The 17,073-nt window shown below is 39.4% G+C and overlaps 1 protein-coding gene across 1 annotated transcript in view; it reads left to right on the top strand.

Annotated features, from left to right (window-relative positions):
* GLUD1 (glutamate dehydrogenase 1) overlaps window positions 1-7,684 on the top strand; it is a 59,299-nt gene extending 51,615 nt beyond the window's left edge. The window contains exons 8-13 of the mRNA XM_073353343.2: window positions 830-967; window positions 1,110-1,190; window positions 2,300-2,423; window positions 3,866-3,957; window positions 5,497-5,559; window positions 6,244-7,684. Coding sequence (XP_073209444.1) covers window positions 830-967; window positions 1,110-1,190; window positions 2,300-2,423; window positions 3,866-3,957; window positions 5,497-5,559; window positions 6,244-6,363 — 618 coding nt within the window. The 3' untranslated portion in view covers window positions 6,364-7,684. The remainder of the gene's footprint in view (window positions 1-829; window positions 968-1,109; window positions 1,191-2,299; window positions 2,424-3,865; window positions 3,958-5,496; window positions 5,560-6,243) is intronic.
* The last annotated feature ends 9,389 nt before the right edge of the window (window positions 7,685-17,073 follow it).

Consider the following 17,073-nt stretch of genomic DNA (forward strand, 5'->3'; position numbering starts at 1 on the left):
ATAGATGCTGCATGAGATTCACCTCTGTTTTTAGAGTGTATTTTTGAGGTTAGGGTGAGCATACTCTTAATTTTCATTCTTATCCCACAGATGCACTGTAAACAGATTGTAGAATCTAACCAATATGAATGTATTTCAGGCATTAAAATTAATTGACACTGGCTGATCTGGATTTAATTTTAATGTGAACTGTATTAAGTCTCAACTTTTTATCCAACAGCCTTAGTGGGATGATCCTTGGCTGCCCATGTAAATAGGAATGGCAATCACATTTTATACTGTCTTTTTGAACATGCTGTTCCTTCTATCTCTTTTACTTACTGAGATGGATTAGTAGGTGTTTGAATTGACATTGTTTTTAATTCAAGATTGGGGAACAAGCAAGGAAGCAGACCCCTTTTTTCTCACTCTTCTAGTATGGTAAACTTACATTCTGTTTCTCTAAAGTGCAAGTAAATGAAGTGTTTCACCTGTCTCGAATGGAGTAAAGTGCTTATACAAACCTAATAGAATGGTACAGTGTCTGTTTAGAAGTATTTAAGGTTTAATTGAAAATTTGATGGTATTTGGATTTTTTTATGGTACTTGCGGTAGTAGTAGCTGTAGGAGGGGAAGGAGGGCATTTGTGTTAGTTTTAAAAATGTAGTGCAGTAGACATGCTGTGGAAAGTGTTGTACAGACACATGCAAAGACATTCTTCAAAGAAGGATGCATGGCTGTCAAAGCAATGGTCTTTCCCATTTTAATATAAAAGAGTAAGTGACGATTATGTTGTGCAATAGTGATGCTGAAAATAACCGATAGTCACACTTCTCTTCCCCTCAAACAGCAACATGGGACAATTGTCGGCTTCCCCAAGGCACAACCATATGATGGCAACATCTTGGAATCAGACTGTGACATTCTCATCCCTGCTGCCAGTGAGAAACAGTTGACTAAATCCAATGCTCACAGGGTCAAAGCAAAAGTAAGAAGAAGAGTTAAACTAAATATTAAAACAAGAAACAGTATGGCAAATGTCTTTCTCCATATTTACTCCAGCTATTGGTGTGAATATAAATATATGCCTCTGTGTGTCAATAATTATTGTGTCATGGTTCTTTCCCTAGATTATTGCTGAAGGTGCCAATGGACCTACAACCCCAGAGGCCGATAAAATCTTTTTGGAGCGGAATATCATGGTCATTCCTGTAAGATTATTTTGCCAACACTAATGGAAAGTAGACTGGGTCTGTCTGCAAATGCATTCTTTCTCCTGATCACAGGATCAACCTTAGAATTAATATTCTTTAAGAATCACTTACGTGTTCAGAATAATTTTCCTATGAAAACCATTCCTACAATGCCCTCCCTTCTGTGCCTCTTACCTTGAAAATTGGTGTTCTAACTTCACTCAAGACTTGTGAGGTAACTATCCTCAAATCCCAGATCTCTCATTGCAGCCATGTTCACTTACTTAAATTCATCTATTGCATGGGAGCGACATTTTCAAAAGAAAAACAATTTACAGTTATTCCTATCAAAGACTGACACAAATCCCTAAAACCTTGGTTTTCCTTTCTGGGAATTGACACTTCGTTAACTGCCCAGTCCAGTGAGTGGAGTAGGGAGAGAGAGTCTAAATGCAGTGGCTGAATTTTTCATACTTGGATGTCTAACTTTTATTGAAGTCAGTGGGAGGGTTTTTGAAACTCAGAGCTGCCTATCTGGGTACCTAAAGTTAGGCAGCCAAGTAGGGAAAAGTTTGGCCATTGTCTTCTGCGCTCTAGAAATAAACCTGAACATGGGTGTTTTGATAGAGCTTTGTGCTACAGATGAATCTGGAATGTATAGCCATAACAAAAGGTTGCATGCTGCACTGATTACTTGAAAGAAACCTTATCTAGGACAGCAAGGTCCGTTTTGGGGAAGGGGAATGCTATCTCTAAAGAAAGTGGTGTTGCTGCCAAGTGATTTATTTTAAATCTTGCTCATTTGGCTACTCTAATGCATGCTTTTTTATTTTCTTGCCAAAAACTTACAGGTGGAGAGAGGGGAAAATAACAGTTAATCATGTGTAGTTGTATTTGAGGCTTTTTAAATTCATACATTTTTAAATTAATAAAACTTGTAATCCTGATCACTTCAGTGCTCTCCTGAGGGGAATTAATGACTGAATTATTCTCTGTGCTGCCTGTGATGTTTAAACAGGATTTTCATGTTTTTGCATTTTAATTTGCCTTCTAAAAATACAACTAAGTTGTCGTGTCTTATAGGTTTATCATTCAGAAAGCTTTCTGTTAATGTTGTTTCCGTGCAGGATCTCTATTTAAATGCTGGTGGTGTAACTGTGTCTTATTTTGAGTGGCTGAAAAACCTGAACCACGTCAGCTATGGCCGCTTGACTTTTAAATACGAAAGGGATTCAAACTACCACTTGTTGAGTAAGCCTTACTTCTACTTTTATTTGCTCTTCAACAAATAAATTGAACTAGAAAGGAACTCTAACCAACTACGTAGTTAACCAAGGTTACATTTGACATTTCTATGCCAAACATGGAAGAAATCAAATACAGAGATGTTCTAAATTTGACTTCTCTTTAAATCTGCTCCTAGTGTATGTGGGAAAGCTTACAAATGTACCTAGTGTGAAGATTAACTAATGTATTGAGTAATACGTAGGAAAACATTGTAGAAAACTAACAGTGTCTTCATGAAGTGATACTTAGCTTTTGATATTGTCAAAATGCCTTACAAATACTAATTCAAATCCCTTATGAAAGAAAATATAGCTCTCTTCAGTGTAAAAACAAAATCCAAAAACCTTCAACTGTGTATTTGGCAATATAATCAACAAATTACAGCTTTGAAGATCCCTGCATTATGACACTGAGCAGGTATACAGCACAGTAGGATTTCTGTGAAGTGCAATAGTGTAATTGATATGGCTATTCTTGAAATGTGGCTTCTGGCCCTCTTGGCTCCTGACTTGGAGGCCATTGTTTGGGCTTCCCATTTCCTGACCAGAATGCTGATTTTATGAAAAAAATAAGCTTCATGGAGTAGAAGAACTGTAAGACTTGTCACCAGGTTTAAATAACACTTCATCGCAAAACGAAATAGCAGTAACAAATGCCTTAGTTTCTCAGAACTTAATGGAGTTGACAAAATTTAGATAAGGAATCTTTTTTAAACATAGCCTCTTCACATAGTGTACCCCATCTGCTCTGGCATTGCTCAAGTAGTAGAGGGTCCTTCCTAGCATTTAGAACAATGCCTTAAAATTGCATTTATCTGAAACATGGTTAGGTTATATAAATGCAAAAACCAATATAAATGCAAAAACTTGCATAAGAGATAGTGTCTTATGTGCAGACATTTTAAATTCCTTTGGAACTTAGAAAGCTTTTAAAACTTCTTAAGCTTTATTGTTAGTTAGTGCTGTCCTTCTTAAATATAAGCTAAAAAGGAGAAATGGTTGTTCACTTTACTCTCTGAAACTCCATGCCTGAAGTTTCTACATTAGAAGTATTGGTCTATACTCTTCAGGCGGTCATTTATAGAGGACTGAGATGGTGACCTATTAGCTGGTTGAGTTTAGGCTGCAGCTCTTCCACCTCCATCTCTACTTAGCCATCCCAGTCTTCCAAATTGTCTTGCAGCAAAGAGAGTACTTGGGACCTTCAGGTTTCTAATTTGAAGCCTTTGTATATCAAAGTAATCGGACTCAAATTTTGTTGCAGTTCTTTAAAAGGTTACCTAGCACAGCTCAGTTTATGCTATTGGTTGAAGTAATGAGTGCTGAAACTCTTTAAAAATACTCTCACTGGAAAGTTATTCTCTTGCTGCTGAAATTTAACTTGCCTTGTTTTCCTTCCCTTTCCAGTGTCTGTCCAGGAAAGCTTGGAAAGAAAGTTTGGGAAACATGGTGGAACTATTCCAGTTGTGCCTACAGCAGAATTCCAGGATAGGATATCAGTAAGTAGCTGCTGTGATGCTTTTAATCTTTGTTACTCCAGTTGTATTCTGGTATTATAATTGTAAATAAAATCCATTATTTTTCTGTTGGGCATATGTTTTTGCCATAAGGCATTAATGTGTGGTTAGTTACATGATCGAATAGGATGATCTGAAATGCCCAGTAGTATGGCAAGCTGGCTAGCTATGTCCAGTTGGTATCTTGCACCTGACTCCACAGAACATTTTTAGCTCTAAAGTTCTTCTAAAGCTGAAATTTAGTGTGTACATACAAGTCATTTGGTCTTACATTGTTAATCAGACGGTTGCTTTGTAATACCACTCACTGTTTAGAGTGCAAAAACCTGCCTCCTTTTGCAGAGTTACAAAATCTAAACTGTATTTAGTCTCTTCTACAGTAACACTATATACATAGGTTGATTTACTGAACATGTTTCTCATGTGCCTACCTCTTCTTCTTCAGATGATATGTTCCAAAAACGTTACTCAGAATTGTTGCTTGTTTATATGAAGTGATCACCAACTCCAGTATTCTAAAAAACACTCTTCCTTTCGTACACATACATAACTATATGAAAATATAGTTAAAAGATTTTTGAGGGGGGGCAATAGACAATTAATTTGTTACTGTTTTATATCATTTTGAAAGGAAGAGGAATTGCAAATAGGTACTTCAGAGGCAGAGAGTTTCTCAATAGTGAGCTAAATATTCATGAAAGGTCACATGTTAGACTGAGTCAGAAGCCTAGTACACTGATTTCATAGAGTTTAAGGCCGGAAGGGACCAGTGGGGTGATGTGTTCTGAACACTTTCACAACACAGGCCGTAGATCTTCAGACTGTAACTGTTGCGTCAAGATCATATATGCTGTATCTCAAACAGAAATTCTCTTAGAATGAGATCCAGTCCTAATTTACCAGTCTTGTGGCTGCCCTAGGAATAAAAATATTGAAGATTGAGGTTTGTGTTAGTCATCTCACTTCAGGATTTTTTAAGTATTCCTGTATTCTGCATAAGAAATGTATTGAGAAACCGGGACCAAATAGCTTGTTCATTCTTGCATAAGTCCTGACCAACTCATTCAGTAGAGCAACATTTTATCCTAGAAGTGTTTTGTAAAAAGAATCTTCCTTATTCCAGAATATATCTTCATTGAATTTATAAATGTAAAAGTAAGAAATTGTAGTTCTCTGTAGAAACATTAAAGTCAGAGTGCCACTACTGGGCATTTTATTCGCTGCGGGCTTGATATCCAGAGTCTATCTTCCCTTTTTATTGAACCTCTAAACATTTCACATACCATATGCTAGGGCTTACTGTCTGTAAGATCACCCACTGAATTAGCAGTGTTCACATATTAGTCTCCTTTCACCAGGTATTAAAAAAAATATATTAAAAATTTGAAGAAATCTACCGTGAAAGCAGGCTGACTAATTATCGGAACCCAGCGTGTTAGTCTGATGTACTAAGAGAGAGTCAATAATATTGCATATTTATTCATGTCCTATTGAACCCGGATTGCATTCATTCCCTTTCAGGGTGCATCTGAGAAAGACATCGTCCACTCTGGATTGGCTTACACCATGGAGCGTTCCGCCAGAGTAAGTATTGCATTAACATGCAGAGTTGTAGCAAGGGGACATAAACATAACCGTCACAAAAGCAAACTAAGTCAGCATGTAGTGATATCAATGGACAGCACTATTTCCTTGCACTTAAAATAGAAGACCGCTATTGACAATAGTAGTAGTCACTGCACATATAACGCTCCTCTGAATAGATGTTTGTGTGGATACCTTTAATTGGATGTTGTAGGCCATCCAGAAACTGAAAACAAAGTTAAAGTCAACTTGTGTGGATTTAGCAAGCATATTTTTTGATAAAAAGTTTACCCATTGGAGAGCCCCATCATTTATCTTTTTATGTTATAGAAATCTCTTGGGGCAAAAATATTTTCAAAGCTATATTTAATATCACCACATATATGTAGACCATACTGTCCCTCCAATGGAAAATACTGCAGAAGGGGGCATGAAGTCCACTGGATACTCCATGGCTTTTGTGAAGATTTTACAAACATGGAGGGGATAGAGTCTTTGATGATTAGAAGTGGCACCATGGAAATCTAGGAAAGACTTAAGCCTTATGGATGCTGGGCTGTAATCTGAATACTAGGATCCCTCTGTACTGAGCCTTAGCCCCTCTCTGAAATTCCTTGAAAACAGTGTACATGGAAAGGCTTTTCAAGCAATCATAAAAAACTTCCTTCTTTCATTTCTCTTCAGCAAATCATGCGCACTGCCATGAAGTACAACCTGGGTCTGGACCTGAGAACAGCTGCCTACGTCAATGCAATTGAGAAAGTCTTCAAGGTGTACAATGAGGCTGGTTTGACCTTTACATAAACGGGTCATTACCTATCCTTATTGATACCCTTACTTTTCCTGCCATTGTGTACCCTCTTCTTGGGAAGCTTATCGCAAGTTTATATGTAACCACAAAATTCCTCTTTCCTCTGACATTATAGTGGGTACTATTCTGAATTAGTTACAGTCCAAATATATATATATATTTTTTAAAAATAATAAAGAAAAATCCATGGATTAGGTATTGAATACAAATATGTATCTAAAGATAACCAGTTCATCTGCACTTGTGGGGGCCATTCTGGGTATTTCACCTTTAAAATAAAAAGGTACACTTCTTGAATGGATAAACAGTCATGTTACGTGGGCAACCTATCAAATTTCATAACATACTGTACTAGATGAGCAGTTAGTTCATCCTATTACTTCATGCACTTTTGTTTAATGATGTAATTTTGGCTTTGGCACTTTCAGTAAGGCCTTGTATGATCAATGCTGTGGCATTGTCCAAGGCAGAATGGGCCTCCTGCAGGGAGTAACTTTGATAGAACTCTCTAACTTCTTCTTGTTGCAGAACTCCAGGCCTGGGGTTTTTTTAGGCAATGTTTTTTCTCTTTTATAAACTGTGTGTCTTCTATAGGACTGCCTTTAATCACTAATTGAACCTGAACTTGACTCAAGCATTATGAGATACATTAGAGAGGTGACAGGAGCTAGAATTTTTATAAGGTGAAACAGTATCATTGTGTACAAATATCCAGCAAACATATATCTGGTTATGTTTTAATCAAGTCGCTCTACATAACCACTCAATTATAGGTTTTTTTAAGATTATCTGAAGTTGATGTGTATAATCATATATATATGTAGTCCAGCAAACCCTAACTTTTTTTAACGTTAATTCTTTTCAGTCATCTTATTTCTAGAGGCTTTTTTCTGAACATTAAGTTGCCTCAATGAACAATTAGAAGTGGAGTCTAACCCTGAAACTGTTGGGCTAACTACAAAGGAGCTAGACTGCTGCTGTAGACCTTATGCAATGTCTTAACACACATTGACTTTCTATTTTTTTTTTCTTTATTGGGAAAGCTTGCATATTCTGAACATATTCAATTGTAACAAAATGGACCTTGATATAGTATTAGATCAAACATAGCTTTTTGAGTTTTTGTCAAGGCCTTAGTCCAGTGGAGTCCCATTGAAGTGCCAGATGTTATTTATGTAATGAATAAGAATTTTTTTAAAAAACAACCAAACCTAATCCCTCTGCGGAACTCATGTTTTTTCTAAGTACTTTGTAACTGCGTGACATAACAGGGTGAGAAAAGCAGTTATTAAAAAGTTGACCTTTCCAAACCTACTATACTGGTGTATTACTGTTTTCAACAATCACTTTACATGGTAATAGCTTTGTCGTGTAGCGGTTGCTAAACAGTGAAATCTCTGAAATGTCACACAATTCCACATTTATTCAACTCATCACTAGTGGTAAGTCCCTAGTCATTCTGATTCCCAGGACAAATAAAAATATTTTTATACCTTTCCTCACCTCCACCCCCAAACAAATTACTTATTTACCCAACATAACTTTTGAAACTTTGTTAATCATCTCAGCCTTTTGTTTTCCATGTCTTCTAGAGTTCTGAGAAGAAATTAGCATTCTCCTTCTTCATAGAAGAAATATGAAGCAATAAACTACAACATGGTGAGGCACTTAGTGTCTTACCCCTTCATGTGTGGTGAGGCCGAAAGCCAGAATAGAGTTTTCAGCTGTCGAAGAAGTGCAGTAGTAGCTAAATAATGCACATGCCGGCATAGCTTATTGATACTGGATTGTTGAAGTGCTCAGAGCATTTATTTATTTATTTATTTATTTAGAGACCTAAAGTAAAAATTAGGTAAGTCTGTATTGATGTCTCAAGTCTAGATCCAAAAGCTAGAGAACAAAAATGAACTTCTGGGAGGTTACTTTTCAATATAGCTTTTTATGTAAATCTCCATGAAGTGCTAAAATAAGACCTTGTCTAAGGTCATCTACTCCTTACAAATTTTAAGTGGCATCAATCTCTCAACAAGTTTGCAACATCAATAATAGTAACCTTAGTCTTATCAGTTACATTGAAAGGGGGTGGGTGTCACTTTTTGAAACCTTATCAGTTCTAATTGTAGTGGATTCAGAATCTTTTATGGCCTAGATAATGTAAAAAAGGAACAGTAAGGAGATTCGGGTACTTGTGCTTAAAATTCCTTAGTGCTTTCCTGGGGCAAATTACTAATATCTTCCTTGTCTTTGTTATACCCTGGCACTGCTGCTTTTGAAGATAGAGCCAGAGCCTGGGTCATGTGCTCTTGCACTGTTGGAGCCATGCACAAAGGTAATGGAAATCTGGCATCGGGCTTGTCCATACAGGGCAGCTACTGCAAAATAAGATAGGAGTGAATTTAAAACAATAGTGATTCTGCACTACTCCGCTTCCAAAGTGGATTAAGCTAAACCACCCAAAGTTACTCTGAGTGCGGAATAATTGTCCACACAAGGAGTTACTGTGGAATAGCTATTCTGAGCTATTCCTGTGTGTAGACAAGGCCTTAGCTGCCAGTTGGGAATTTGTCTCACATAAAGGAGTCCCTGGATGGCAAAAGCTGCTGCTTTTGGTTCTATACCATCTGCTCCTAGGGTCTTGCTCAGAGTACCTCATATTCCAGCAATCCCCAGCTATTGGGTGAGTGGAATAATAGCACTATGCCATCTCTGTCCCCTCTTCTCAGGGCTTGCATTGAGTATAGCTTGATTGGACCCAAGGATCTAGCCCTGAAATTAGACCAGTTGGGTTCAGTTGTAGCCAACTTGATGCATATTTAACAGATGGATTATGTACTATGATTAATAATAGTATTTGAGTTGGAGGCTTACATAAAATTGTAAGATATGCTGAAATTATATTTTGACTGATATCTGTGGCAAAGAAGCTTTTTTGTGGTACGCATACCCTGAATTATGATAAATGTAGAGAAGAACAGACTGGCTATCAATTTAAGAATATAGGTTTGTTTTTAAACTAGTCTAGTTGGCTTACAAAAAACTTACGGGAAATAAACAGCTTGAGAGGAAGACTCCTGTGACGTTATGCAGTCAGAGCAGTTGGGCACACTCTTGTGTAGCTGTATGGATTTACAGGTATACTTGGGTCTAACCCAAGAGTATTTCTTGCTCCAGGGTAATAGGCAAGTCATTCAGCTGTACTGTTCTGAGCAACAGTGAGTTCTGACTGCCTCTGGCAGACTTGTCAGTTGCTCAGGCACCCATCATTCTTTCCAGCTTAATTAGATCAGGAACAGTTCAGCCCAAGGGTGGTGTCAGCAGCAGGGCATAGACTGGCTGGGTTTTGAACTCCTGCCACTATCCGCTGTTGCTGAACTCACACCTAGCCTCTTGTTTTGGAAAATCATATATAACCAGGCTGTTCATGGCATTGTCCATGCTCTTGAAGGTAACATGCATTGGAAGCTAGGCAGTAAGCTGTACTGAGACGCAGTCTCTTCCTAAAATTTCCCTGAGTTGCTGTCAGCCACTTGCACTCTACATATAGGATGTTTTGTCTTCCACAGGTCACGCCTAATCTCAGTTCCACCATGGCAGTGATTGGTTATTTAAATATAAATTTAACAGTTATATGAACTCTGTTCAGACTGATATACCTAGCCAACATCACTGAGTGCTTCAGAAAGAAAGACTCTGCTACATTGTGTCAAATGTGTAGACTGTGTTTGAAGATGAGGCATTAGGGAGAAGCAGTTAAACATATAAGAGCATGTTGAGGTAGTGGTGACTAAGGTAGCCACTGTTCCTCTTCTTGCACACAGACAGAGCAGTCAATCCCAGAGCCAAACAAATAGTGACTTGCAATAATACCTGCTGGAAGATGTCTTGCAGCTAGGGCTGTAGAGGGATTTTTAAACCTTGATCTTGTAACATTCCAGCATTTTTAAATGACCAGCCATTCAAAAGGCAGCGTGACCCGTTGAAATATCCTTGTAAAAGACCCTGGAATGACAACCCCGCAGCTTGAAATTCTACTTGAACTCCGCACCAAATATGCCCCAAGTTATGACACATGTAAGAAGCACATCTTTGTGAGGAATCTATTTTATCCTGCTGGGACCACATTCTTCATGCTTTTTCAATTCTTGCCCTATATCCTGAGCCTATAATGAGTAATATTTGTAATGTTGGACACCTGTCTTCTGGGAAGTAGCCTGAGGGCACCAGTGTCAGACTATAATTTGGCTACCAGTGCAGACTGGGGTTGAGGCTGCAATGTAGATGTGAGGCTGCCAGTACTCAGCCCCTTAATATTACATACACAAAAAAGCCCTGCTACAGTAGAGCACAGTAGAATTGGGCCTTTTCCTAGGTACAGTATAAAGACATCCTTCATGCATAGGGCTTAACCTGAAGTATTATCTAATCAAAACTATCTTCTACAGCTATTACCTGCATAACAAATTCAGATTTATTAGACTAATAGGCTACAATGTCATGTGCTTTAGGCAAATACCTAGCTTCTCCTTGAATTACAGAAAGCTATCTAATGCTACTCATTGAAACTGATACTGCCTTCCTACAGGGTGAGTAGCTGTAAGAAGCTTACCAAAGAACAAGGAGTTCCACAGGTTGACTGTGCGCTGAGTGAAGAACTTCCTTTTATTTGTTTTAAATCTGCTACCCATTAATTTCATTTGGTGGCCCCTAGTTCTTATATTATGGGAACAAGTAAATAACTTTTCCTTATTCACTTTCTCCATACCACTCATGATTTTATATACCTCTATCATATCCCCCCTTAGTCTCCTCTTTTCCAAGCTGAAAAGTCCTAGCCTCTTTAATCTCTCCTCATATGGGACCCGTTCCAAACTGCTAATCATTTTAGTTGCCCTTTTCTGAACCTTTTCTAATGCCAGTATATCTTTTTTGAGATGAGGGGATTGCATCTGTACACAGTATTCAAGATGTGGGCATACCATGGATTTATATAAGGGCAATAAAATATTCTCTGTCTTATTCTCTATCCCTTTCTTTAATGATTCCTAACATCCTGTTGGTCTTTTTGATTGCTGCTGCACACTGCGTGGACATCTTCAGAGAATTATCCCTGATGATGCCAAGATCCTTCTCCTGATTAGTTGTAGCTAAATTAGCCCCTAGCATATTGTATGTATAGTTGGGGTTATTATTTTTTTTAAAGTTCTTCACAGTCTGCTTTGGTCTTAACTATCTTGAGCAGTTTAGTATCATCTGCAAACTTTGCAACCTCATTGTTTACCCCTTTCTCCAGATCATTTATGAGTAAGTTGAATAGGATTGGTCCTAGGACTGACCCTTGGGGAACACCACTAGTTACCCCTCTCCATTCTGAAAATTTACCATTTATTCCTACCCTTTGTTCCCTGTCTTTTAACCAGTTCTCAATCCATGAAAGTATCTTCCCTCATATCCCATGACAACTTAATTTATGTAAGAGCCTTTGGTGAGGGACCTTGTTAAAGGCTTTCTGGAAATCTAAGTACACTATGTCCACTGGATTCCCCTTGTCCACATGTTTGTTGACCCCCTCAGAGAACTCCAATAGATTAGTAAGACATGATCTCCCTTTACAGAAACCATGTTGACTTTTGCGCAACAATTTAGGTTCTTCTACGTGTCTGACAATTTTATTCTTTACTATTGTTTCAACTAATTTGCCCGCTACTGATGTTAGACTTACTGGTCTGTAATTGCCAGGATCACCTCTAGAGCCCTTCTTAAATATTGGCATTACATTAGCTATCTATCTCCACGTCATTGGGTACAGTGATTTAAAGGACAGGTTACAAACCATAGTTAATAGTTCCACAATTTCACATTTGAGTTCTTTGAGAACTCTTGGGTGAATGCCATCTGGTTAAGTTTCTGTTAAGTTTCTCAATTAATTCCAAAAGCTCCTCTAGTGACACTTCAATTTGTGACAATTCCTCAGATTTGTCACCTACAAAAGACAGCTCAGGTTTGGGAATCTCCCTAACATCCTCAGCTGTGAAGACTAAAGCAAAGAATTCATTTAGTTTCTCTGCGATGACTTCATCGTCTTTAAGTGCTCCTTTTGTATCTCGATCATCCAAAGGCCCCACTGGTTGTTTAGCAGGCTTCCTGCTTCTGATGTATTTAAACATTTTATTACCTTTTGAGTTTTTGGCTAATTGTTCTTCATACTCTTTTTTGGCTTTTCTTATTAAATTTTTACATTTAATTTGGCAGTGTTTATGCTCCTTTCTATTTACCTCACTAGGATCAGACTTCCACTTTTTAAAAGATGCCTTTTTATCTCTCACGGCTTCTTTTACATGGTTGTTAAGCCATGGTGGCTCTTTTTTAGTTCTTTTACTGTTTTTTTAATTTGGGGTATACATTTAAGTTGAGCCTCTATTATGGTATCTTTGAAAAGTGTCCATGCAGCTTGCAGGAATTTCACTGTGGTCACTGTACCTTTTTAATTTCTGTTTAACTAACCTCTTCATTTTTGCATAGTTCCCCTTTCTGAAATTAAATGCCACAGTGTTGGGCTGTTGAGGTGTTCTTCCCACCACAGGAATGTTAAATGTTATTATATTATGGTCACTATTTCCAAGCTGTCCTGTTATAGTTACCTCTTGGACCAGATCCTGCGCTCCACTCAGGACTAGATCGAGAGTTGCCTCTCTCCTTGTGGGTTCCTGTACCAGCTGCTCCAAGAAGCAGTCATTTAAAGTATCGAGAAATTTTGTCTTTGCATTTCATCCTGAGGTGACATGTACCCAGTCAATATGGGGATAATTGAAATCCCCCACTGTTATTGAGTTTTTTTATTTTGATAGCCTCTCTAATCTTAATCTTCCTTAGCATTTCATCGTCACTATCACTGTCCTGGTCAGGTGGTCGATAATAGATCCCTACTGTTATATTCTTATTAGAGCATGGAATTACTATCCATAGAGATTCTATGGAACATGTAGATTCATTTAAGATTATTTCATTTGATTCTACATTTTCTTTCACTTATAAGTACCCCCCGCCCGACCTGTTCTGTCCTCCGATATATTTTGAACCCTGGAATGATTGTGTCCCATTGATTGTCCTTGCTCCACCAGGTTTCTGTGATGCCTATTATATCAATATCCTCCTTTAACAAAAGTCACTCTAGTTCACCCATCTTATTATTTAGACTTTAGCTTTTGTGTACAAGCACTTTAAAAACTTGTCACTGTTTATTTGTCTGCCCTTTTCTGATGTGTCAGATTCTTTATGTGAATGTTTCTCATCTGATCTGGCCCATACTTTATCCTCTTCCATCCCCTCCTCCTGACTAAAACCTAGAGAATCTCTATCAATAGACTCTAAAAGAAGTCACTGTCCGATCCATGTGCATCTCTGCAGCAATCGGCTTTCCCCTATCTTTGTTTAAAAACTGCTCTGCAACCTTTTTAATGTTAAGTGCCAGCAGTCAGGATCCACTTTGGTTTAGGTGGAGCCCACCCTTCCTATATAGGCTCCCCCTATCCCAAAAGTTTCCCAGTTCCTAATAAATCTAAACCCCTCCTCCCTACACCATCGTCTCATCCTTGCATTGAGACTCTGAAGCTCTGCCTGCTTACCTGGCCCTGTGCGTGGAACTGGAAGCATTTCTGAGAATGCCAGCGTAGAGGTCCTGGATTTCAGTCTCTTTCCTAGCAGCCTAAATTTGGCCTCCAGGACGTCTCTCCTACCCTTCCCTGTGTCATTGGTACCTACATGTACCACGACCAGCGGCTCCTCCCTAGCACTACACATAAGTCTGTCTAAATGCCTCGAGAGATCCGCAACCTTCGCACCAGGCAGGCAAGTCACCATACGGTTCTCCCGGTGATCACAAACCCAGCTAACTATGTTTCTAATGATCGAATCTCCCATTACTAACTCCTGCCTTTTCCTAATGACTGGAGTTCCCTCCCCCGGAGAGGTAACCTCAGTGCGAGAGGATACCACAACATCATCTGGAAGGAGGGTCCCAACTATGGGAAGGTTTCCCTCTGCTCTCCTTCTCTGGGCCTATCATCCTCCTTGATGGCAAAGGGGCTGTCTGACCAGAGGCGGGACAAATCTACAGTGTCCCGGAAAGCTTTATCAACATACCTCTCTGCCTCCCTTAGCTCCTCCAGTTCTGCCACCCTGGCCTCCAAAGCCCGTACACTCTCTGAGGGCCAGGAGCTCCTTGCATTGAATGCACACATACGCCACCCGCCCACAGGGCAGGTAATCATACATGCTACACTGAGTGCAATAAATAGGATTGCCCCTACTCTGCTGCTGGGCTTCTGCCTGCATTTTCTCCTACAGCTACCTAGGTTAATGTTAGGGGTTTTGTTTAAATCAAGAAGTTTTGATCATAGTTTCAGTAATGAGTACCACCTTTGAAAACAACCTAGGGAATGAACAACTATTAAGGCCCAATCAGCTTTCACTGCTGCAACTTCCAGAAGTACTGCTATGGAACAGTGATACTTCCTGGTGTGACTTCGTCCAGGATATCAAATAAGCAATTAACAGTTGCTTAGATTTGGTATACTCTGTACAGCATTGTCACCAGCTTCCTGAGCAGCTTTGCACATGTTAGCCACTTTCAAAATGGGGTGGGGTGGAAGGTAAATTTAGGGTCATGTGGGCAAATCAAATGTCTGTTACTTTTCCCACTAGAGACAGGGGAAAGCATGGGAGAAACTGAAGCAAGTGACCTATAACCATTATACCCACCTGATTCTGTCCTGTTTGCTCTAAATTGATAGCTACTTCATGTGTAGCTTATGAAAGAAATACAAATTGGGGTAAATTTCATGGGAAGCCAGTATTCATTATTGAGGCAAGACGAATATGAAGATTCTTATCAAATCAGACATTTGGGGGGGAGGGGGGACTTTACCACTTCAGACTCTTTCTTCAGAATTTACTATGACTCAGTTATGTAGTTTTTACTTCAGTTCTCACGGTCTCCTTCATAAGCATCATTACTAGAAGATCTATATTGAAAGTTAATCCAACTGCAGTCCCATAGGCAGTTAATGTATTTAATGGGTAAGGACAATTTAAGAATAAATCTCAAGGAAAGATTAATTATTTAAGGTAGATAATGAGGACACAACTAGGAGTAATGGTATGTCAGGAAAATTTAGTGTTGTGAGGATTAAAATTAAATAGTGTACTACATTCTAGGGAGCAATCCTGCGCTGGGAAGGGGTGGGCTAGATGCCCTTACAAGACTGGCTTCTCTGAACAGTACTGGCCTTATGTTCTGACAGCAGAGTAGTGCAGTGGTTTTCAAACAGCAGGTCGTGACCCAGTACTGGGTCGTGGAATGTAAGGCACTGGGTCGTGGCAGCTCTGGTCAGCACCACTGACCAGGCTTTTAAAAGTCCCAGTGGTGCTGCCCATCTAAGGTAGGCTAGTTCCTATCTGTTCCGACACAGTGCTGTGCCCCGGGACTTGCCAGCAGCAGGTCTGGCTTCTCGGCAGGGGGAGGGGGCCACAGGGCTTCACATGCTGCCCCTGCCCCATACACTGGCTCCGTACTCCCATTGGCTGGGGAAAAAAAATTAATGGTTTACCAAAGTGCATCACTCAGTAGCCCCTCTCGTATTTGTCTGGTATTTCATTGATTACCTTTGCTTATTTGCATAAGGTAATTTAATCACACTTTTCTGACCTGCATCCTTGGGCCTGGTCCACTACCTGCTGCACAGTCTGGTCTGCTGAGTTAACTGGAATTAGGACAAAAAAACAATATGCGAGATAAACCTGCTTTATATCTCCCACCCCTTAATGTTAAAGCTGTTCCCCTAAGGAATTTCTAATAGTATTTGGATCAGTCTGTCTAATGTGGTAGCAACTGTGAGGTCAAATGAATGTTTTCTTGGGGAATGATGTGCAGGTAGAGTGTGGAAGAGAAGCTGGTGGTGTCAGCTCCCTGATTCTCAGCTGGGTGTCACTGGTGCAAGTTAAGGCTAGGGAGGCTTTTAGCTTGTGCCACCAATATAAGATCCCTCTGGGACCCCACCCTATTGGAGAATCGAGTGAAGCAGCGTGTTGTTCCATCACACCTGCTCGCCCTCTCCAATATGCCTCTCCCTCCCATTTACATTGGGCCAATCAGGCTCTAGTACAGAAGGCCTTAGAGCAACCTCTGCCAGTTTTATGTTTGTGGAGCTTCTTCCTCCAGTTCACTTTGTTGTGGCAGCAGCACAATGTGAACATGGATCAAAGAATGCAGCCCCTAGTCTGTAATATTTTTCCTTTTGCAGCCCAAAGCAGTGTTTTGCTTGTTCAAAAAGATCTGCATAGACCACTGTAGTTTCACATTGTGGGGAGGGGAGGGAAGAGATCTTCTGTAGAAAGATATATGTATATGTGAAATGGGGCAGCATCAGTGGGAAAGCATGTAATAAGCAACTGCAGCATAGCACATACTAATGAGAATTTGGGTGTCAGCATACCTGTGATCAGCCTCTGGTTATGGGCATTTTATGTCAGTGAGATCTCAGTCCCAGGAGGGCAGAGTGAGTAGGAAGATGGTGAGCAAACCTGGTACTGAAACCCATGTTTCTGTTTTGTTAACCACCACAGTTATTACATATCTTATGACGTGATGAACTATGTACTCTATGCAATTAAAGACACTGACATGGGGTGTCAAAAAGATCTAAATC

The sequence above is a fragment of the Lepidochelys kempii genome, chromosome 7 (assembly GCF_965140285.1).
Source record: "Lepidochelys kempii isolate rLepKem1 chromosome 7, rLepKem1.hap1, whole genome shotgun sequence".
Taxonomy (NCBI): domain Eukaryota; kingdom Metazoa; phylum Chordata; order Testudines; family Cheloniidae; genus Lepidochelys; species Lepidochelys kempii.